General features: G+C 32.0%; 1 protein-coding gene across 4 annotated transcripts in view; it reads left to right on the forward strand.

The window, feature by feature from the left end:
• LOC124353766 (rab11 family-interacting protein 4) overlaps positions 1-23,924 on the forward strand; it is a 224,922-nt gene that overhangs the window by 81,268 nt on the left and 119,730 nt on the right. For 3 of the 4 annotated variants that reach the window (XM_046803760.1, XM_046803763.1, XM_046803764.1), the window contains 2 exons: positions 14,449-14,575; positions 21,078-21,161. In XM_046803760.1, the coding sequence (XP_046659716.1) occupies positions 14,449-14,575; positions 21,078-21,161 (211 nt within the window). Of the gene's footprint in view, positions 1-14,448; positions 14,576-17,835; positions 18,105-21,077; positions 21,162-23,924 lie in introns of those variants that run through there. The other variant, XM_046803765.1, reaches the window with a different exon arrangement.

The following is a 23,924-nucleotide window of genomic DNA, read 5'->3' on the forward strand; positions in this document are numbered from 1 at the left end:
TGCTTGTGGTGAAAAGTAACAGGTCACCTACTTCGCGACTGTTGGTAACTTTCGGGAGAAAGTCGATTGTTCCCCAAATGTTTGAGAACGCCAGGGTACCTCAGTAATGCTTATGTAAATTTCTTAGTGGCCCCGCAGTAAGCTTTAGTGTAATTACTCTTGAAAGTGCGGCGATTACCATACGACCAAGACTCGTTAGGTCTTTAACTCCTCAATTGTTTTCTTCCAGTTGTCAAGGACAGTGTTATATGTACATTACCAGTAAGGCGGCCCACCACGCCAGGCACTAATGCCTCGTCACTGTAGTAAGGCTTCTCTCCCTGCTCGCCTTATTTAAATCGATGGCGATTTAACAGCATATGACATCATGATTTGTGCTGGTGGCCTAAATACGAGATTTGTCAATAAGTAACTTTTGATCACTGTTGTCTGTATTGTAGTTTTTGGTCAAAGATTTTTATGGATATTCTCTCGAATGTTGTATTTGTTCATGAATTTAAAAAACCAAAACAAAACAAATGCTGTGGGTTTTATCTATTGTTGGCGATAAAGATTTTAGCTATGGAAACCAGTTTTACACATTTCTAGTAATAATATTTGAATTTTTAGGATAAGGTCCATCCACGAAATGTTTGGAAATATTTTAGCCAATTAAAAAAAACATTAGATGTACGTAATTTATTATTTAATGACAATAATCTATCTGTCCATCTCCACAAAAAGAGTAACATTTGTAGGTCTATAATTTATAAACATTTAAATGCATCGCTTTTCCCCTGAAAAGTAAAAAAAAACATAATTGAACTACAACAAACTACAGCTGTTTTCAACGGCCACACCACACTAGTTATTAACAAAACACGAAGAAATGAATAAAAAGGAAAACTAGAAGAACACTTGAAGACAGTAAACAACAATTTATTTGTACATTTATAATTTTCTTTAAACAATACAGAATATTGTAAAAGTACAACAAAACAAGCAATACTCTATTCTAAATATTATAATGTACAGTCTTTATCAGTGCTATGTATATAGTCCGTATATGAATGTTTGGAATATTTGCAATCAAATGATAAATATCAAAACAAATTTGGGGTTATTTAACTACAAAACATACATTTTGACGCCCGGTATATTGTATGTAACTCTTTAATAATTAATATTTGTTATGTTTGGTTTTGAAACTTGTGGACACTGTGTGTGTGAAATTGAAAATGAAAGAATTGTACAAAACGGAATGAGAAATTACAAATAAAATGAAATCTTATTTCTCAAGGCAAATAAATCGTATTCCTTTGTTAACTTCCCTCGCTCTTTGAACGTCGCGCAAAGCCGTTGAAATGCTGACTGAATCTCGTAGAGGATGACGGCTGCTTTATTCCCGACAGGTGATTTGTTTTCCTCTTTTCGCTGTGCTTTTGCCAGTAACTTTGAGTGATGACGGTTTTATAGCTTCGGTATAATCAGAGTCACGAAAACCTAGAATGCAAAATTCAATTTTATATTCTATTATCTTCTATACGTTACGCGCAATACATCCATAGTTAAAGTGAATCTCTATATACATTATATAAAAGGTAAAATCCTCACTCACTCATCATTAACTCTCTTACTGCCGGATATCACAGAAAGTTGAAATTTGGCACATGTATGCCTCATTTTATGCTTTGTATGCTTTATGGAAGTCACCAGATTTTAATATAAAAGACATTTTTTATTCTTCCACAACTAATGATGCCTTAACCGGTGAAAGAGCTTTTAAAATAAATTAAAATTGTGGAAGAATAAAAAATGTCTTTTATATTAAAACATGAATGCCTCATGACTTAAATAGAAAAATTAAAGCATTTTCATATTGAATAAACATCCATACGGGTAGAAATGGAGTTGTAAGTCTTGAAAGAATTATATTTTGTTTCTCAGCTTTTCGATGTATTAAGAAGATACAATTTGACATTACGTGCATTATGTTCTCAACATGAAAAAAACATATTTTTCATGGAAATGAACAACGTAGGCCTATAGGTTTGAATTGGAATCGCAACCCCTCGAACTATATTTTTGTTTTTAAACTTTCCTCTGTGCTTGTTGCCAGACACTTGTTTCATCGAAGTATGTACATATCGACGATTATTTATATGCGCCAGGTTAACTTTAAAGCTGTGGCTGTCCCGTATTCATAGATTTAATTTACTGTAGCAGATTCAAACTATGCTCTTACCAAATAATTTAAAAGTATAATTTATCTGTACAAAGCGGTTTAAATTTTATTTTTGTAATAAAATAAGCTATATTTTTATAAAATCTGGATATGATATCAGATTATGAAAACAATTGGCTCGTTCTCACGCCCAGGCAAGTTTACCCTTGTTAATGATTTGTTTTCCTTATGTTTTATTATAAATAATGTACTATTTTCATATACATGAAAATAAATATTGTTTTGACGTGACAACGTCTTAAATTAGATTGCGGCTCGGAGTCACTCATGAAAAAGTGTAACGCCCGGTAACGTTACGATGCCCGTCCAGTGGGTCCGCCGCACGGGATCCGCACGGGATAAAGCAGATAACTGTGGGTCCGCCGCACGGGCTAAAGCAGATAACTATGTTTATTCGTGAAAATGTGGAGTGCTTAGATTCGTCATTTACAACAACTACAACAATAAAGGTAAATAATTGTAAATAATTGTACACTGATATTTCATTATCGTAAAACTATGATTGATTGATTAATTGTTAGATTGACACAAAAGTTGAGAAACTGAGTTTATAGGTTATGTCATACTATTGACAATAATGTTGATAGTGTTAAGTAAATTATTAGTTTAAATCACTCTGCAATCAATCGTAATTCAGTCGATTGAGAAGAAACAGCGCGTATTGCTAGTCAAACACGCGCGGAGTTAGAATTTAACTGTGTTTAGCAAGAATTTCAAATTCCAATTTTAGTAAATGTTTTATTCAACTTTACCATTTACAATAACAAATTTTAATTAATTTCAAATTATGTACAATGTTTTAGTAAACAAAATATATTTCTATAGTTAAAATTTGTGCAATTCTTATTTTCATTCAATTCCTTGTTCCTATTGTGCAATTTAATAATATTCATATCAATAAATATTCTACCGAGAAAAAGACGTTGTCACGTAAAATCTTCGCCCGTAAAACCGACTTTACAGGCAACCATAATTTTTTTGAGTGATTCATTGACCTTGTTAGTCGTCCTCTAACGTTACTGACATTGACGTTATCAGCAATTTATCAAGAAGTGTCTAGTGTACAGTACTGTCAGGGCACCACTGTTACGGCAAATGTGTTTCTCCGGCCTCTATGTAGTCATAACTTTTCTACAACTATTTACTTCTACTTTTTCTAGATCTGAGTATTGAAAACATTTTAATTTCTTGGAAATAACCATTGTTTAAAGCCATATTAAACATTTGTGTCGGGCTTCTTCCTTATAAACAAGATTATCAAATGAAACTGTTATCTTCCTGTGTAAGGTTTCCTCCTCACATTTGGAATGGGTATGTGACTTTGAACCCATACATTTTTAATTTTTCATGTTTTGTATGTATGTTTGTATTTTGCAAGTTAGTGCAATTCAGGTTGCGTTTGTGTAAAATGAAAAAGCCTTAATAGTGAAAATAACGATTATAACAAACTGTTTAGCAATTAAAAAATAGCTAATTCGATTCATCTTGTTGAAACTGTGTCTGTAGAGACTAACATTATATATTTCGAATAATGTGAAAGATTGAATTCTTTAATATAATCTATTTTTGAAAATCATATTTACGAGTCTTCTATAGGAGAATCTCGTAATTATAAGTTATTAAAATACTGTACATCCAGGCTAGAGATTTTTCATATTATAACCATAATTTTGTTAATACTTAGCCTAATATTAAAAAAAAACAACAACATTACAAAAACAAAAACAACATATCATTAATAACCTGAGTCATGCATTTTGTATATGGAACCGTACTAAAAAACCGTCGTATAAAATATCAACATCATATTGTTTGTATGAAAAGGCAATTGAAAACATTACAGACGGAACGAATAACAATCCTAGTTGTCTTGGACGCCTAACTCTCTGCTAGCGAGGAAATTGAAGTACATACAACTTTGCTATGTAAAATGAGAAAGTTTGAGAACCAAGCCAAGTTTTGCCACTTAATTGTAATCTATAGCCAAACCAAAAAGACTATGTTCATGGTCTAGCTAGCCTAGACGTCCACCTCTGCTAGCGAGTAAAGTGAAATACAAGTTTGCTATGTAAAAGGAGAAAGTTTGAGAACCAAGTTTGGCCACTTTATTTTAATTAATAGCGAATCCAAAAAACTATGTTTAATGGGTTTTTCAATTTTATTTACTTATCATATTTGTTTTTGCATTTGCAGCACCGTTGGAATATTTGCTATAATAAGTTTTCTGTTTGGAGCACGCCGCTTCTTAATTTTAAAATGTTATTTTTTGTTTGCATACGTTACTCTGAACTCTTTGTAAAGATACACAAGCAACTTTGTAAAAATGAATAACTTTTTACAACAACAAATAATAAACTGAGTGCTGAATGCGAAAGTTATACCAAATTGGTAACGATTGTGATTTTAGTATTTTTACACACAGTAACAAGGTCCAGAGCGGTGCAACAAATGAGCGAAGCTAATCACGGTTCTAAAACCCCTGAGCTAAGACGATTGTCCTAGATGTCTTGTAAGTGCGGTTGTAGGGTCGCCATAGGAAGTCGTACAAACGAGTGCTGTAATGAATGTACGATTACATGAACAATGTAAGGCTCAACAAATGAGCGAAGCTAATCACGGTTCTAAACCCCTGAGCTAAGACGATTGTCCTAGATGTCTTGTAAGTGCGGTTGTAGGGTCGCCATAGGAAGTCGTACAAACGAGTGCTGTAATGAATGTACGATTACATGAACAATGTAAGGCTCAACAAATGAGCGAAGCTAATCACGGTTCTAAACCCCTGAGTTAAGACGATTGTCCTAGATGTCTTGTAAGTGCGGTTGTAGGGTCGCCATAGGAAGTCGTACAAACGAGTGCTGTAATGAATGTACAATTACATGTACATTGTAGAGGCTCAACAAATGAGCGAAGCTAATCACGGTTCTAAACCCCTGAGCTAAGACGATTGTCCTAAGACGATTGTCCTAGATGTCTTGTAAGTGCGGTTGTAGGGTCGCCATAGGAAGTCGTACAAACGAGTGCTGTAATGAATGTACGATTACATGTACATTGTAGAGGCTCAACAAATGAGCGAAGCTAATCACGGTTCTAAACCCCTGAGCTAAGACGATTGTCCTAGATGTCTTGTAAGTGCGGTTGTAGGGTTGCCATAGGAAGTCGTACAAACGAGTGCTGTAATGAATGTACGATTACACACAGTACAGTGTAAAGGCTCAACTAATGAGTGCAATCAAAATTGAAATAAATCCCTAAGCCACTGAGTGTTGATACATAATGAATGACATTCAAGTGGAATAATTTTAAAGTAAGCCTTGACTTATAAAGCACATTCATGTTTAAACCATATAGTAGTGATTTAAAAGTTTCAGTCTTCGTATAAGTAATTACCTATTTGTCTTGTCCGCGCGAGTTGCAATGTAAAATATTCAAACAAGGGAAATAGCGATAATTTGATATTATATTTGAGTTGGTAAACTTTCTTTTTGATTACAACATACAAGATTTTCACAATCACATATCTGATAAAATTTTGGGGGAAATCCAATACTTACGTTAATATTACAAAAATGATTTACCATTATTATTAATAATGATAATGACGCCGTAACGTTATGCTGTTCACGGAAAGTAAGCTTGTTTATACTTTAATGTCTTCTGCCTTATCCTTTAAGCTTTTCCGTCTTTCACGATGCCCCAGAGCCATAGAAAATAACTGTCAAAAACGTTATTTCTTCTGAACATATCCTAACTGAGACTGGTTTATGCATTCTCTAAACGAGCAGGATTTTTAAATTTCGAAAGAATATTTTCAAAGAAAATGTATCCTATAAGTAAATTAACGTGCAATAATGCGCGTTTAACTTGCGCAGTTAATAATAGAAACCGTATTTAGATTGTTATTATCTTACTTGTAACTTAAACACAAATATTATTTGCATATTTTAATTGTACATTTATTAATAAATTTGATGTTAGTTTTTTTTTTGTAATCATGTTGTACCTTTGACGATATTTTAGGTTGCCTGATAATCCAGGGCAGGGACTTGTGTACAGATGAGAATACAACATTTACTTGAAAGACGAAAGAGCGAAGAATCGATGTCACATAAACACGGACCATTGTATAAGGACCATGATTTTGTCTGAGGGTTTAAGGAATCGACAGAATCAATCATCGCATAGAAGTAAATTTAGCGTTTGGCAGGCACGCGGCGTGGGAAATATTTGTGAGCTTTGATAGCCTAATAATAGGTACAGACAGCTATTGTGAGAACGTTGCTATCGTTTCTTATTGTACACATCTAGATTGGACCTGGCGGCACGCACAGAATGCTGTCAATTTTCTTACACAATTGTGGTAATGTAATGGAGTTAAATAAACGTATTTGAACTCGTAAAAGGAAACTAGTGCTTGTCTCTTCTCTTTTGTCCATTTTTTCTAAATGTTAAAAAATCGCTGTACTTTATTTTGTTTGGATTCAGAATATATGTCAGAAAACATTTAGGATTTTGCTCAATTCCACTCGACTTTACAAAATTAGGTAAATAAAGGCTTATAAACAATATTTAAGGTGTCTTACATGGGACAAGCAGATCAGAGAACACAGTATTAAAATAATTATATTCATAAATTTGTAACAGGAACACTCGCATGTAAGTTGTTTGGATAACAGAATATGATCCTAAATGAAAAATAGTAATTTTTCCTTATTATCTAATGAAAAGTAATAATTTATTAAGGGAAGTAAGTGAGTTTAAGAAATGTTGGATGTCAAAACGCATTAATGGTATTTAAGTAAACTATGTAATAATAATAAGATTTTTAACATTTTGTTGTTGTTGTATATGAAAAAGAAATAACTTTACGTTTCGAGAATTGGAATCGATTCTTTTTTGGTGTAAAAAACGTAAGCACGCACAAAAGTAAAACAGAAATCAATATATTTTGATGAAATCGATAAACTCAAATTTACACGTTGTATGGCAAAATATCCTAAATATACTTGGAAGCCCCGAGCGGTGAAAAAACATATACCATATCACTGCAAAAAATGTCAGCACGCACCAGTGAATGCAGTAGACTGTAACGTTATGTAATATTCTTTTTTATACCAACAATGGCAATTGTCTAAAATTCGGTTATCCTTTAAAATTATCCATCATCGATGATAAAATTGTAATACGTTTTGTAGTCGTAACAATTTGTGGATTTGTAGACTTCATAATTATTGATTACGCGTATTCCGATTATAGTCTTTTAATACACCGAAAATATCTGATTTTGGCCTATACACGACATAAAATACTTTTAACTCATATTTGTTCTTCTACTGCTATTAAAAAAATCTATTTGGCACAATTTATAAAATAGTGTTATATCCTCTTCACTATTTATTTATTCTATTTATTAATTTCACTATTTATTCCTTATCTTTTATATATTTACATTATACAAAATAATTCATGTACAGTTATGAGTTACCTTCACCTTGACCTTTTGTCCTTGACCTCAACAAGAATTTACCGTCCAGAAAGCGCGTGCAACTCATTGAGTGCTTTGAAAACAACACCCCTTCTTTCCAGCGGGATAGAATTACAACCTGATATTCATCAGCTTGGTTATTGAATCGGTTCCAAGACTTTTTCTCGCTTTCTTGCTAAACACATTTCAAATATGAGAATTTATAACTTTTGAATAAGTAATTATAATGATAGTGTAGTTAAACAGGTACTCAGATAGATATATATTTATGATCATAAAACACATTGTTATGGAAACTTTGAGTTTATGTAATTTAAATTATATTTTGGAACTGATATTAGAATATGTATTTAGTCAAATTGAACTAAACCTGTATTATCAAATGCTTTATAAAACTAAATTGAAATTAGTTCAGGTAATATTTGTCCTAGTCCTGTTCTATTCCAATGGCACATAGCCAAATGCCAACGACGTATCAATTACTTCAGTCAGCAATTTTTCAATCACGCTGATAGACAATGTTTGTTCTAGGCTTAAGAGCGACGCTACGAAACATTTATTTTTATTTGTATGTCAACATTAGTCATGGATGTCGATTTATTTTCAGAAATTCATTTTATTAAAGTAACAAATATATAGAAAATAGTAAGGTAATCTTTTTTTTTAAGTTTATTCGGAAATAATTTTCTAATACATTACCAACTTGTGTTATTATTTTAGTTCGTATGCATGACGTTCGTGTTTTGTTATATCTACAAGTATGGATACAGGTTCTGCACTCCGTCAGGACGTAAGACGTTGAAAAACCTGCGCATATTCCATACTAGTTTGTTCTATTGCCAATGTGTTTGTGATATATATATATACACCAAGGAGGGAGAAAATTACGTTTCTCCACAATATAATTTCGTTTCTCCACAATGGGCAATCGAGCCCTATCCATGGAACTCCGGTCTGGGCCGGTAAACGGACTGTAGGTCCACGTCATAAAACTGCCGGAAGCATTTCTTACCTATTTCTTAAGGGGTGGACAGTGGGTCGACGGTCCCGGCCTGGGACCCACTGTCCGACTCACGGGTTTCTTTTGACGAGGGGTTGACAAGGGATCGTCGTACTCACACTGCAGCACTTGAATGGATGTTTCGAGATCTAAACTCTATATCTGGTAAATAGTTTTCTGTACACTACAAAAGACAGCTGCAAAAAGAATTAAACAAAATTATATACATAAAATAAAGTCAGGTTAGTTACGCCATTTCTAACTTAAGAATGTCTGTAACGATTATAATGGTCTTTGCTTTATTGGATACGTTTTCGTTCCGACTAGGAGAACAACGATTAAAATATCGTAAGAATGCACAGAAAAATCAGGTAAAGAGAACAATACATTTATATAATAGTATAAGAGCCTGTTAACTTTAGTCAGTTGTTCTGTGTAAACATTGTTTTATAGTAGCACAATCATAAATTACCTTACATTTAGTCGTGAAAGCATAGAGTAAGCTTGATAATAACAACACTTCTTATTTCAAACTTTTTTGCGACCACTGTTGAGCACAAGTAGTAAGACAAATATTTTGATAAATAAACTAAAAGTTTTATTAAAAGTCTACTTTTAACTGTACACTTTAGTAAATATTGAGTATGCATGATGAGTACTGCATGCAGACATCAAAGGAATGTACTATATAACTTTTATGTAGTTATAAAACGCATAGTTTATTTGACTTTTGACAGAAGTAGGCTTCTCAGAAGTTTGTATGTACCTTGTTCGAGAAAACAAAGCAATATTAACTAGGGCTTTTTTATTAACTAAACACCAAATTTTAAAACTTTTAACGGTTAACGATTTATTTTAAAGGGGAATAAAACTAATAGGGTTTAAGAATAAATTTAAGAATTTGGAGCGTTCGAGGTCCTTATAACTGCTAGTAATTAAACATGTTATCTCCTGTCGTTCCGGGATCACTATTTGAAATAACGTTAATTTTTTTTTCGCAGCGAGATATAGCGATGAATAGGAATAGGAAGTTTGAATGAAACTAGACAAATTTTTTAGCCGTTCGTCGAATTCCTGTTTGACTAATATTTACAACGTATCGTTAGCGGCATAAGGTCACTATTGTGTAAGTTAGTATGTCTGTGTAGGCAGATGTTTTGTTTACTGTTTGGATTATATGCCAAGAGCCACTATTTAAGGTAATAAAATATTTTTTCTTCGTATCTATTTAACTTAATTTGGTACAACTTTAAAAATGATATATTAAATATGAACTAAATGGTTATTTTAACTATTAACAATGTTAATAAAACAATAAACCATCCATTGCAATTAACGTGTACTACGATTAACGTGTCTACTGGTATATACAGTATTATACAAACGATGGTCCAATATAAGGAATAACTAATACAAACTTACTGTAGATGTTTGATTCATTAGGACAATGCCAAATTAATCAGAAAGTAATATAATGCTATATGGAATTCGTTAAGATATAATCCCTATTAATAATCCACTTCATATGTGATAGCTTGAGTAAACTGTTGTTAATATTTACTGCTTTAGCAGTACGCTGTGCGAATGTAGTGGAAGCATCACTGACCAGAATAAAGAGTAAATGCAGGTAGAAAAACTAATGTACGGCCAGGTCAGTTTTGAAAAGTAGTACAGTTAGTCCGCAGGTGTCGGCGTGGACTAACTGTCCTACCCTGCAGAAAAGTGACGTCAGCCACCCTCGTCAAACTAGGCGTGGACCTACAGTCCTACAATCGTCTGGGCCATGTTGACAGGCCGCTAAAGTTGGGTTCCTAATGTTGTATCGTATTCCTTTCCTTTCGTAACCCCCTCCCTGAAAAATAATCTGTTGTAAGTAAATCGTTTACAGCCTAAGGCCTTATGCTTCTTCAAATGTTAGGACTGCGAATATTTAATAGGTACAAGTGAAATAACAGTGACAGCTAAGGCGCTGTCACTGTTACAGAAAAACCTTGACACCGAGCGTTGACAAGTGGCCACGCACAAGGCGAGACCTACGCTGGACATAGCGAGTCACTGAGTCAGAAAGCGGATTTAAAATCCCACTGTAAGGATATTCTCGGACGTGACAAATGGAAAGTTGAGATTCTAGAGCGTGTAGACCGTTCCTCGGAATCCGTTTCGAGTGACTCATGCAGCACCGGGAGACCACAACTGTTAATGAGGACACAGTGGATCTTAGAAGATCGAGTTACATGGATAATTCCAGGCTAAGTTGAACTGTACTCTCCTTTGTGACGTGAAAAATGTGCACGAATTCCTTTTGTAAAATAGTCTTAAATGAATAGCCCTTTACCATTTGCAGGCAAAGATACGCACGACTAGTATACACCATGTCTGGTAATTCTGAGAGGATTCTTCTGTTTCTTAAGAAGGTTTTGAGGCTTATCTGAAATTATTATTGGACAGCGACACAGTCTCAGAGAAATATTAGATCAAGCGCCCGCCCCTCATATATTTACAAACTTACGAATTTACCACACATGAACTTTTTTTATTTAACTCGTAACTTTTGCTTATCTATAAAGGCTGAAAATATCTATGGTCTGTACTCTATATAAAACTGTTTGGCTTCCTTAGATGTCGTCCATTAATGGGATATCCATTAATGATACTGTATGCGCAGGTGAAAAAATTGTTATGTACAAAAATAAATTTAAACGTAGTCAATATTGTTTTTGCTTTACTTCGTTATTACAAGTAAGTGACGTATAGTGAATGGAGATTCACACCATAAATCAGTGCATAGAAAGCGTAATAAATAATACCTAAATAGTATCTAGGTTTCGCGGGGCTCACAATGTAATTTTAAAAATTAATTTGTCATTGATTCAATGAAAAATATAATACGTGTCGGAAACGATTGGCATGCCAACTGCACAGGTCATGTAAACTCGTTCTAAAACGCTTTCAAAATTTAGTGTTTTAGGTTGATAAATAAAGCAATTCCTTCATACAAAAAATATATAAAATCATTGATTAAAATTACAGTTATCTAATTATAGCTAATTAAATACAGAACCATCCATCACATTGGATGGTAGTTTTTATTATTTTATGTTGAGTGCACTGGCATTACAAAATTTAAAACTTCACAGATGGACAAACATACATATAGTTCAAAATAAAATTATTTCATACAAAAGTAAATAATATTTACTTATTATTTACATATTATGTTCTTTATAGAGAGATCTAAAATTGTAAATTGCATATCTTTTGTAATAGTTTAATAATTCTTATACTTTGTTTATGTTGAGTTAATGGTTAAAATTAAAATTAGATAAAAAGTACATAAACTCATTTTATACCTAAAATTGTTTGTGTAACATGTAGAAATACTCGTATATTAATATTGTGTCTTGTGTTGATATTCAAACGACCTTGACGTTTTATGCAAAGCGTTTCGCCTAATTGAATTTAGCATTTACTTTAATTTAATTTAATTGTAAAATGAAATTAGAGGCAACTTTGAATTTTAATCATAAAGAAAATCCATATCAGTGAAAGAATATGTAAACATACACAAATTATACAAGCATATTATCTGTAAAATTAAATTAATGACTACTTACTCATTGTTTTCTAACCATATGTGTACGCAGTAGCGTACCTAAGAATTATTTTTGGAGAGGGGGACAAAGGAATATGAGAAGTGAGAATACTGAAATACGGAAAGTATTATTCAAGTCAAACTTTTTCTGGGCGGAGGGGGAGGGTGGAGAAGTAATTGGGTGTTCATCCTCCTTAGTGATACCCGGCTTTCTAGTGATCGTCCCTAGTGACGTACTCCGCTCATTACGTCGAGCGGGTTCGCTGATGTAACAGTTGACAGTAATGTTTGTTTTCCAAATCGTACACTAGATCTACGTTGTGCCATGGCGTTTGCCGGGAAACTAGGCGTTATTAGGCCATAAACAAGACGGGCTGTGCGGTGTTGCTTTCCTGGAGGATATCCCGTAACACCCACAGCAAACATCGCACGGCGGCGCCTCGCCACGGCACTCCACGCCGCGCCACAGAAACGTGGAGTCACAGTTACACAATACACCAGTTACGTGGATTGCGGGGCACCGTGTAAATGTCACTCCACTATACTCCGTGGTTCACTAACCCCACGCTTTCCCCAGCCACAGTGTGTGCATCCGTGTAGATCTCCATTAAAATATCGTATAATTGTACTCGGTCTATTTACAAATTTATTTATCCTGCGGGTTTCCCGTTGCCATCATAATTCATGCCACAAGATCAGTGTCAAAATGTTCACTACGCGCAGCCAAACACTATGAGTTGACATGCACCATCAACGACTCGATAACTTATTTACATTAAAACATTAAACCAATATTTAACACTTTTATTATTTTGTGAGGCCTTTCGATATCAAAGATATCTTCTTCAGACACATCACAAAAGTAAATACAAAAGTAAATTTTATTTTAATTTAGTTTATTTTATTTTAATATAGGCAACTCGATGTTGCCTATATAGAAATGAAGCTCCATGCAACATTTTAAGTCTATAGGTCAGTTTTTTTTCGGGATGTCGTGCGGTTATACAGACTGACAGAATTAAATTATCAGCCCTTCGACTTGTAGTCTTCGCTAATGCAAAGTAAATCAATTTGCAATTTTTCCACATTCTCCCGGATAGATGTGTATAAATGCTCTCTCCCCGTAAGCTACCATTTTCGCATTATTTTTTGTCGCATTAAGCTTTGGTTATTTGATTGTACTTCGGCAAATCGTGTAGAAATATGTATAAGTGTTTTTGCTGTGCGTAAAAACGTATTTCTCGTGTATATCGTTGTGATACTATCTGATTTGAATAAGTGTTGGTGAACTATATAGCCTTATTACGTTGTCAGAGGTGTTTATCCTTTTTAAGGTGTGATTATTTTCAACACTAATTACAAGTTCAGTACTAATGGTCTTGGGAAAATGTGTACGTGTAGTGTGTGCTAACATTAGTAACTGCGTCGCTTGGTTGTCAAAGTGTTAAAGAGTTGAATGGATGTAGTTTTTTTTTTTTTTAAAGTTTCAGTAGAATTTGAAGCAGATAAACGAAAGTCTCTAATTTAAGTTTTGTACCTTTTCTTCTTTTGGATGACAGAAATCTTTTAATTTTTAGAATTTGGTGAATTATTCACTTTTCCATGTGAACAACTTCAGTTGTGGATTCGTTGTAATAAACACAAGTTTCCTTGAATTGATACTAGATGTAGGGACGATACTGATAGTAGTGTTTACTCTGACCGCTAGCCCAGTAGCCTACGTAAAACGTAAATAAACTGATTACTCTATATTTATTGGAGTAGGCTATACTGTAGACAAAACCCTCTATTGTGTTTATGATACAACTTGGATGATTATCATCCTGATTTTATTTCTTGGCAATTTTCTATCTGATTTCGATTTTATTATGACTTTTGTTGTATGATCACTCATACTGTGTGCAGGATTTTCGTCTGAGGTTGCATTTTTACGGGAACGGACTTTTTAAAGCGATTTCGTTTTTAATGAAATGTTCAGCAAACATTAGTACATCGAGGAACACTTATAATTTGCTGACTTGTGTGACATTTTAGTGAGGTACATGTTGGTTTTATTTATCTTTTGGTGTAAATTCTCGTAATTCGTCTGCTGGAGCAGTCCAGCTACAACAAACAAATGTCCAAATTTTTAATGCATATTTTGACTTCAGGGGGCGGAGATACAATGATGGCGCCCAGCGTGGACAAAGGGGCGCAACACTCGCTGACAGTCGTATCCGGGGCCAACTTCTGCACTGACGATGGAAGCAGCGCTGAGTCGAACGGCAAAGAGAACAGGTACGCTGATTCGAACGGCAAAGAGAACAGGTACAGTGATCAGTCACCAGCAGTCAAGTACAGTATCCAGTATTATAATGGCATAATCTCACCTTGGGGAATTATTATTTTCAAAAAAATCAGTAAAACCGAATCCAATAAGTGTAACTATACAAATTAAATTAATGACGGTTTTAATAATGTATATCCAAACATAAAATTAACATTTTAGTTTGATAATTTTTGAAAAAAAACCTGGTCCTACTGATATTTACAAAGACTGATAAATGGACGTAACTTCAGCTAGAGTATATCAAATATTACTGTATTTTTGCAGACTTACTAACTTTGCCAAACAGACAAACAGATTTTTGTGGACGTGTCGATTAATTCAAAGAAGTAGGTTACGAAAGAATCTGACCAGGAGAAACTGGGATTTTATTAGACTGATAAATTGACTTCTTTAGGTGTATACTAACTTATGGATAGTCACCAACATCTGAGGAGAACCTATTTATGCAGAGGTTCTGACTTCTGCAGAACTACAAGTTGTATATCTGCCAAGAAACTAACTTTTGCGGACATGTACTAAGTTCTCTGTACAGACTTATCACGCAAGGACACTCCCTTGTTTTGTATAATGACTATACAAAACATAAAGGCAGAAATAGAAGAAATGTTAGAGATAATGTCTCAAACATGAACACTGAACTTTGCAGATATTCTTTCTTTTGCGAAACATGTATACTTTCTTCTGTAAAATCATCAGATTGGGCAACTATCTTTTGTATTAGAAGAAGCACTATGACATGCAGTGACACGAACATTTAAGATTTATGCAGATATTCTGTCTTTCTAAAAAAAATATATACTTCTGCAAAATCAGCAGATAGGGCAACTAACTTTTGTATTGGTGTATAACATGACATGACACCAACATTTAAAGCTATACTGACTTCTGTAAACATAAGTTCTAAGTTCTACAGATGTACGGACTCTGCTAATCAATAAACTGACTATAATATTTAACTTTTACAGCGATAAAATATCTGCGGATCATTGACTTTTCAAACAAACTAGATTCAACAGATACATACATCTACTATATACTACTGGCATAAACTAACTCTTACACTTAATATTGACATTTTCATTAATCGGACATGTATGAACTTTAGTGGCCAGAGATAATGACTTATATAGAAATTATAGATGAGGATAAACTATATTTGATAAAAATGAAGGGGCAAGAGATGTAAAGAGAACGAGAGGTAACATTTGTTGTTTTAAACGGCTAAAAAATCAAATGGACTAAGGAAAGATTTGAAAATATTTCTTCAAAACTCTTATTCTGTATTAGATACCGGTTGGTATTAATAAACCAGAGAATGTAGTTCTGCACAATAACAGCAATTTGTTTACTGGGTAAGCAATGTGTTACAATCTGATCTCCCATATTCCATGGGAAGATTCCCAGATCTGTTTCTGATCATTATCACAATCTCTCTTGGGGCAATGTTTAATCATGTTGATCTTAACAAATAAGAACATTGAGTAAATAAAAATCAGAAAAGAATCAATTAATAAAAATAGTTATATAACTGTCATTTAAAACTATTTATTATTAAATAACAAATTAAAACCCACTGACAGTGTTAGTGTAATTATAATTTGTAATCTTAATTTTATCACGGGTCAAACTAAACAGTCTCATTACCATTTCTATATTGTTATTTTAGATTAATTTAAGGTACCTGGTTAACGGTTTATGTTTCTTCATGTAATTACATATAATAAAACTAATAATTTGTGTGAATGGGTTTTCATCACATTGAGTGCACCCTTATTTTTCGCTCGGAGTTTGCATAGTTTTGAAATGTAGCAAGCTCTCAATCGAGTCCTGCATGTCACATGTTGTGGTCTAGTGTTTTTCAAAACTGAATATAAATTTAATGAAAATTGTTTATTTTAAGGAAATATTTTTAATCGATCATGTATATGATAAATATTTTTAGTGGTGGCTGTTTACAATTTAGCCTTATAAGAATAAAGATAAACTTCGAACCCATTAAACTGAGTCCCTATTATTTGCCGTACAGTTAAAGGCAAACAATCCAAACTTTTTTTTTGCTTTTTGGATATATGTTATGTTTTATTTTAAAACACTTCTTCCTTTTTTTACTGCTCAATCAATCAATGAGTTCTTTCCTGGACAAGAAGAAACTATATACCAATTATCAAGTTTATATAACTTTCCAATCTCGAGTTTCAAGTAGTCAATCAAGAGTTATGGCATAGTTAGACAGACAGATTTCCCTTTGACCTTAAAACCATAAAGGTTTTTCTTTAAACCATATGAAAGCTATGTACCAAGTGCCAACTCTCTAGAACCTCTCTATCAAGAGTAATCACACATACGGGCAGACAGACAAATAGAAAGACAGAGAGCCTGTCTTTTGAACTTAAAATTAGTAAATTTTTCTTGGATCAAGAGATATCTATGTAACAAGTTTCAAGTGTGTAGGAACTTTCTATCAAGAGTTATTGCATTGGCAGCCGATGACAATACAATTCCAAGAAGGCCTTATCTTGTTATACTCCTATTTTAGTACCACTTTGCTATATTTATAAACATTCAGAAGTAGAAAATATTTTTTGAGACAAAAGTGTCATACTTTATCTGTAGAACATGAATTTGTGATGATTAGTGGTTCCCATTCATAAAAAAACTAAAGCGAGCCCATAAACCCCATGATACTAAAACCCCTTAACTCGAAACGTAATAGATTTTTTCAAGTAGTACAACTTTTTCAAACTTTTTCTCTATAATTAGCTCCTGAAGAAACATTCTAGTGATGTAGACTTTACCCGTCTATTCTTTGGGTTTGGTCATGCAGTTAATAATCAATAACTTCACAATTGCTAGACACTTTTAAGCAGAATTCACCATGTTATCATTTTCCTCCTGTTTGATAAGCCAGAAGTAAGCAAAAATATTGGAGCAAAAACACATGACCCAAAAGGAAACATAAAGTTCTTTAACTTTTAATTCTCAACCAAACAATAGAGAAAGATAAAAGTAAAAGATAACATTATCTCTGCAGAATGTAGAGAGTTGAATCAGTGGAATCAGTCAGCACTATCTTCAGTCATAAAAGTAGCACATTGCTTTAGATAAGTAAGAAGAACTATATATGACTGATGATTGTACTAGTTTGTAAAAACAGCTGATTCACTGTCCTGTTTGGACAGGTTGGTGTGTGAGGTGTGTGAGTTGGTTTACATGATTGAGGCCATAGGTAACTTTGCTATGTAGCAAAACAGAACAGGATTACATTCAGCAGTTTGAATAGCAGTTGTTTTCCAATTTGGTTTAAGTGCTTCAATTCCCCAATTTAAGACACTCATGTGAAAGTGAAACGCACTTAAATTATCCAGTTATTCCATACTAGATTTTTGTCTACTGTGAGTGAAGTTACTGTCTTAAGTGAGTGTCAATTCCTGATCTTTTGTTTTTGGAAGGAAACATGGGATTCAAGTCCAGAAAAAAGTAAGTTTTTAAATTTACTGAGCAGTGATTTATAGTTTTAATCATATATTATTAATTCAAGTGTAAACAAATATTTGTAGGTGTGATATTTGCTCTCTTCACTGTAAGCTTGGAATACAATTAAATTAAACAAGCTAAAACGTTACTGATAAAAATCGTGGTGCTAAACATACATGTTGTAGTCGAACAATATAACAAAACTGTTTGTAAAATTCTCAGTTTATTTATTGTAAAATCATGTTGAAAAGACTAAATTTTTAGAAAAAAAAACTTGTATGAAAACCGAAATATTGTGTAAAAGTTTGTTATATAATTATTATTACGTTCTATTGCAGCCAGATCCTTGTCTGTGTATAATAAAATGTTTTAACTATTTGATAGTAATTTTTTGTAGATTTACAAGATGATTGATTATTTAAATGTAATTTAATGTATGTGTTTAGAAGTAATTCAATAACCAAATACACTGATTGTCCAGAGAAATGCTATTATAGAGAAACACTGCTATAAAATATGTTGTGCAGTATCCTTCATGTTATGGTGGTTTCACTAGATGGCATTCACATCTTCAAATTCAGAAAAATATTTAGGAACTTTAGTTATTATCTTGAACAGTACAGTATACTCTACAAATTGATTTACAAAGAACAATATTGACTTTTAGATTAAATTAACTTGAACAAAGGTTTTATCACGATTTAAGTAAAGCTCCCAATGATACAAATGTTGCTTAAATTTATTAGAAAGTAACCAGAATAAATTGGGAGGTAGGCATATATACGCTTTACAATGCTCCTCCTGCTTGAATAAAATAAATTGATAATTTTGTCACTTAAAACACATCTTACAACTGTTGTTTTTTTAAATATAAAAATAATGTATAAAAATATATAAAAGATATAAAAAATACTAAGAACTGGAAATGTATAAATGAATATTTAAATATGATTAACGCTTTTACTACATTGGCTGTTAGTAATTGGTTAATTAATATCATAATTGTAAGTTTTTGTCACCCATTTTTTAGCTGTGGTAAAAATATCATGTGATAATAGAGAATATTTTTTAATCGCAGTTTGCCTAGGTGCCCTCTAAATTTTTTAAATATAACATAATACCTAATGCAAAATTACAGCATAATAGGAAGAGGAAGAGCCAGTTCTAAAAAATATTCTTTACTGTAATAACCAATTATCTATCTTAAAAGTTTTAAATATTGGCATTAAATTTTCTCTTGTTCTAAAAAAATTAAAAGAATGTTTTTTAGAGTTACACAAAAATGAATTTATCTCTATAAAAATGGTATAAAACATTTAATTATAAGTTTCTGGATACGAGTAAAAGATATAAGACCGTAAACTTTCTTTAATTTGTTATATACATTTCTGGTGATGGATAAAAGTCATTTGTCCTAGGAACAGTACACCTCAGGACATTAAAATTAAAATTTATTTATTAGATAAAAAGACAATTAAAAATAAAAAGTTCTAAATAATTTTTTTACTGAGAAATAAAAAACCATTTTTGTAATGAAATTAAAAATTGTTAAATAGGTACAGAAGGCAATTCCAAAATGGCATAATTACGTAATGCTTTAACAAAAAAGATGATAGCTTAAAAATCAAAACATACATTTCAAAAGAATTTGAAAGCCTTCCAATTTAAAATGTGTCAGTATATTAGATTTTAGTTATATCTTCAATGTAATTGGTCAGTTAAATATAAATATATTTATATTAATAGTTTATAATCATTCTTTCATTTTGCTATGTAGTAATTTAATGAGTAGCTTTTTATTGATTTGTATTACTTGAATTTAGGTCTACTTAATTTTAGCTTTGAGCACAGCCTTCTAAGTGAAATGTAGTTATGGATTTTTAACAAAATAGGTTGCTCTTCATTGTATGAGAAAGCCTAAAGGTGTCTCAGTCTATTTCATACTCGAATTTGACCGCTCTAAAACTAACTAGTTGAATGTATGTGGCGAGTTGCTTAAGTACCTGAAAAATCTATTCTTAGATGTAGACTCCATCTGGGACCCTTTACAGGTCACCCAGATCATTTGTTATTTTGAGTATGGGTTTTGTTAATTTATGTTGTAAAGAGGTGCATTTTCAAGTTATTACCTAGTAGACATAAAATGAAATTTAATTTCATAAACGTCTGCATTTTTAACTTTTAACATGAAAACTTTGCTACAAAAAATTGACACCACCAAAATGAGTATGTGTCAAAAGTTAAAATGTGTATTAATAAGGATTGTGTTGTATATCCTAATAATAAAAAAAAAAATGCTTTTCACCATTACAACCAGTAAAGTATGCCTTCTGTAAATCTTTAACTATACAGTTTATCTTGTCCATGGAACTGTGACTGTGAACTGTGTGTACTAACAAAGTTATATAATTTACATTGTTTATTGGTGTAAAAAAACTATACGTACAGTTTTACATCTGTAACTGCCAAATTAAATCAATTGTTTATAATGTATTGGAAGCCATTTTAACAATTATTCAAATTTCTGATTTGAGTTTTGCACTTTAAGCTATGTTAATGCTCTGAAATATTATAAAAGAATGATTAATTACGTAAATTTATCTTTAAGAAAACTTGTGATAATTATTTCTGTATTTAATAAAAATGTTATATAGTTAACTGTAACATGTATTTTTTAAAGTAGTAAAACTGCACTAATTACCTTTTTCATACAATATTACAGCAGTATTAACTAAAATATTGCACTAGAAATCAACAATGCTTCAAAGTGTTATTTAAAACATTCTTTAAAATACGTTTTAAGAGTAGTATTTTCAGAGAGGATCAAATCTAAACAATCCCACCACATACCTATACATTGTTAGTCCTGTGGTATTATTAAAATCTTTTCTGTACTACACTGTTTTATGTTTGTATACTTACTTCCGAAATTTGTCAACATGTTTTCTAATTATTTTTGCTGCTTTTTTTGTGCAGCCGATGTTCCAGTCTTTCCGACGAAGAGAGTTTTGAATGTTTTGGTGAAGGAGATATGGACACAGGCACCCCTCAGAGCCTAAGGTAATTTCAAAGTTACTTTTATGCCTTAAAATATTTTGCTGAGGGAAAAATATTTTAATTTTTATTAGCAAAAGAAATGGACTTTTTTAAGTCGTATGTTTGTTTACCATAGATTTAGTGTTTCATGGAAGGGATATATTTTGTGTAATATTGTCTAGCTCTGACCAAGGAATTCAAATGTATACACTAGGAGGAGAGTACAGTAAGAAAAATAAGATGTCACTGAACTTCACCAGCACTCTTAAGAGTGAAATAAAGGTGTTTCTTCATCTAACAAATATAAAAATGTTTGATCAATATTTCTTTATTTTGGCTTACTAGGCCCAAAATTGAAATCAATTACACATTGTATTGCTTCTATACACACCTAAAGTATTGATGTCCTATACACTTTTAAGCAGGTAGCTCAAAGATAATTACAATTAATAAGGATGTAATAAGACCTTCTAAACTAGTGTTGTTATCCACCTGTCTGTTTGGTAACTCACTAACTCACGATAGAAAGGTCCCAGAGACTTGAAACTTGGTATGTAGGATCCTCTTTTTTCAAGGCAGAACTCTATTGAATTTTGGAACAAAAACTAAAGATAGGAATAAAATTGTAAAATTTGTACATTGGTCTTAAGGTTAAACATGATGGCAATGAAAAAATCATAAATATATAAATTTCCATACCATGTGAAATTTCATCATATGACATAGTACGTGAATTAGTATATTTAAAATTGAGTAAGTGCGATAAATAATTCTACTTAGTATTAAAAGAAACCCACCTCCGGTCCCTTAGTGTGTGTACCATGAACACAAGTGTGGCCACTTCACACATCCGAGGCTGTGTCAGGGTGTCACCAATTGAAAATTCACAGCTTTCAATTAGAATTTTATTCAAGTTTATGCTTCATCCTTTCCTTAAGTGTACATTGACTGATATTCTATTTTTTTACAACATATTTTTAACCCCTGATTTAAGAAGTGAGGAATTTGCTGTCACAGTTTTCAAGTTTTTAAACATAGTCTACCGTTCAATTATGTGAACTTTTCAGAACTTCTCCTCAAAATCTATTGAATTCTATTGAAATTAATTTAAACCATTTTTGAGGTCCATCTAGTACATATTTTTAGTGTAAAGGAGGCAATAAAAAGATTTTAATAGATAAAATAGTATTTAATGAAGAAACAACCTTATGAGCCAATTGTACTGTATTTGTGATGATTTTATTCTAGAAAAAATAATAATATTAAATTATTTTTAAAGTTAAATATTGGTTGCAATGTTTTCCTTATGCCCGTGCTTTTTAAAATTATGTTTTATAATTAACCTTATATTTTTATTTTTTATATTTAAAACTGTATAAATTCTCCTATTTCATATATTTATGATCTATATTTTATACAGAATGTATGTATAACATTCGTAGGGTTAGACAATACAAATATTTTTATGATACAACCAGAAATGGTGGTATTCGGGGGAATATTTATTCTTGGTTTGTTAGCTATTTAACAAAGAGAAAACAATGTGTCAAAATTAATAATTCTTTTAGTGACTTCGGGTTTATACAATGTGGCGTACCTCAAGGGTCAGTTTTAGGCCCAGTACTTTTTATAATCTACATAAATGATCTTTGTGATTCAAATTTAAATGGAAATATTACATCTTTTGCAGACGATACAGCTTTATCGTATGTAAAAAATAATTGGGATGATATAGAGCAAGAGATGAATTCAGACCTTAAAGCACTGCAGTGGTGGTTTTCAAAAAATAACATGTTATTAAGCCCAGAGAAAACTAAGTACATCAATTTTAGTTTAAAAACAGATCAGCAAATTTTTAGTAATTCAATTTTGTATCAATGTGTCAATTGTTTGTGTAGTAACATTCAGTGCCAACAGAACTGTGCTGTAGTATCCCAGTGCGAAAATTTAAAATATTTAGGAGTCATGCTAGATAGAGAAATCAACTGGAAGACACATATTGAAATTTTAAAACGCAAACTAAACAATATTTTAAGATTTTTTTATTTTTTACAATACATTTGCACTGAAGATGTGTTAAGAATGCTGTACTTCTCTTTGGTCAATAGTAGGCTTGACTATGGAATATTTTGTTGGGGTGGAGCCTATGAAACAAATCTAAAGCCACTTCTAACTCAACAAAAGAAATTCATAAGGTTGATTAAACGAAAACGAAGAATGGAGAAATCTTTTCCTCTTTTTATTGATTTAAATATTCTTCCCCTTAAATATATGTTTGTTTATAAAGTTTTAAAAATATTTTATGTCATAAGTGGCAATTTACCAGAATTAAAAAATAGTTAAAAAAACAAATTAAGAAAGCAAGAACCAATACCAGTTCCAAAGCCTAACTTAGCATTTTTTTCAAATAGTTATTGTTTTTTGGGACCTAAAATGTTTAGTATAATTTCTTCAATTATTAGTTGTGAGAATATAAAGTTATTTTCAAAAACATTAAAGAAGTGGTTATTGGGTTTTGATAAATTAGATTTTCTTCTCTGCATAGATTCCTAGTTAATTAAAGAAAGTAACAGTAAATTTTAGTTTGAATTTATTTAAGTGGATTTTGATTTGCTTTGTAACTGCAGCAGCACACTTTTAATCAATTTTTTTTAGGAGCTTATAAAAAAATCAAAGTTTTATTGAAATTTTCTTTGAGCTAAAAAATACTTTTGTAATAAAAGGAACCTCTCCACAGGCACTTGCCTCTAGAGGCCCTAGTTATTTTTGAAAATATTTCTTTTAATT

Source organism: Homalodisca vitripennis, chromosome 2 (assembly GCF_021130785.1).
Source record: "Homalodisca vitripennis isolate AUS2020 chromosome 2, UT_GWSS_2.1, whole genome shotgun sequence".
Classification (NCBI taxonomy): domain Eukaryota; kingdom Metazoa; phylum Arthropoda; class Insecta; order Hemiptera; family Cicadellidae; genus Homalodisca; species Homalodisca vitripennis.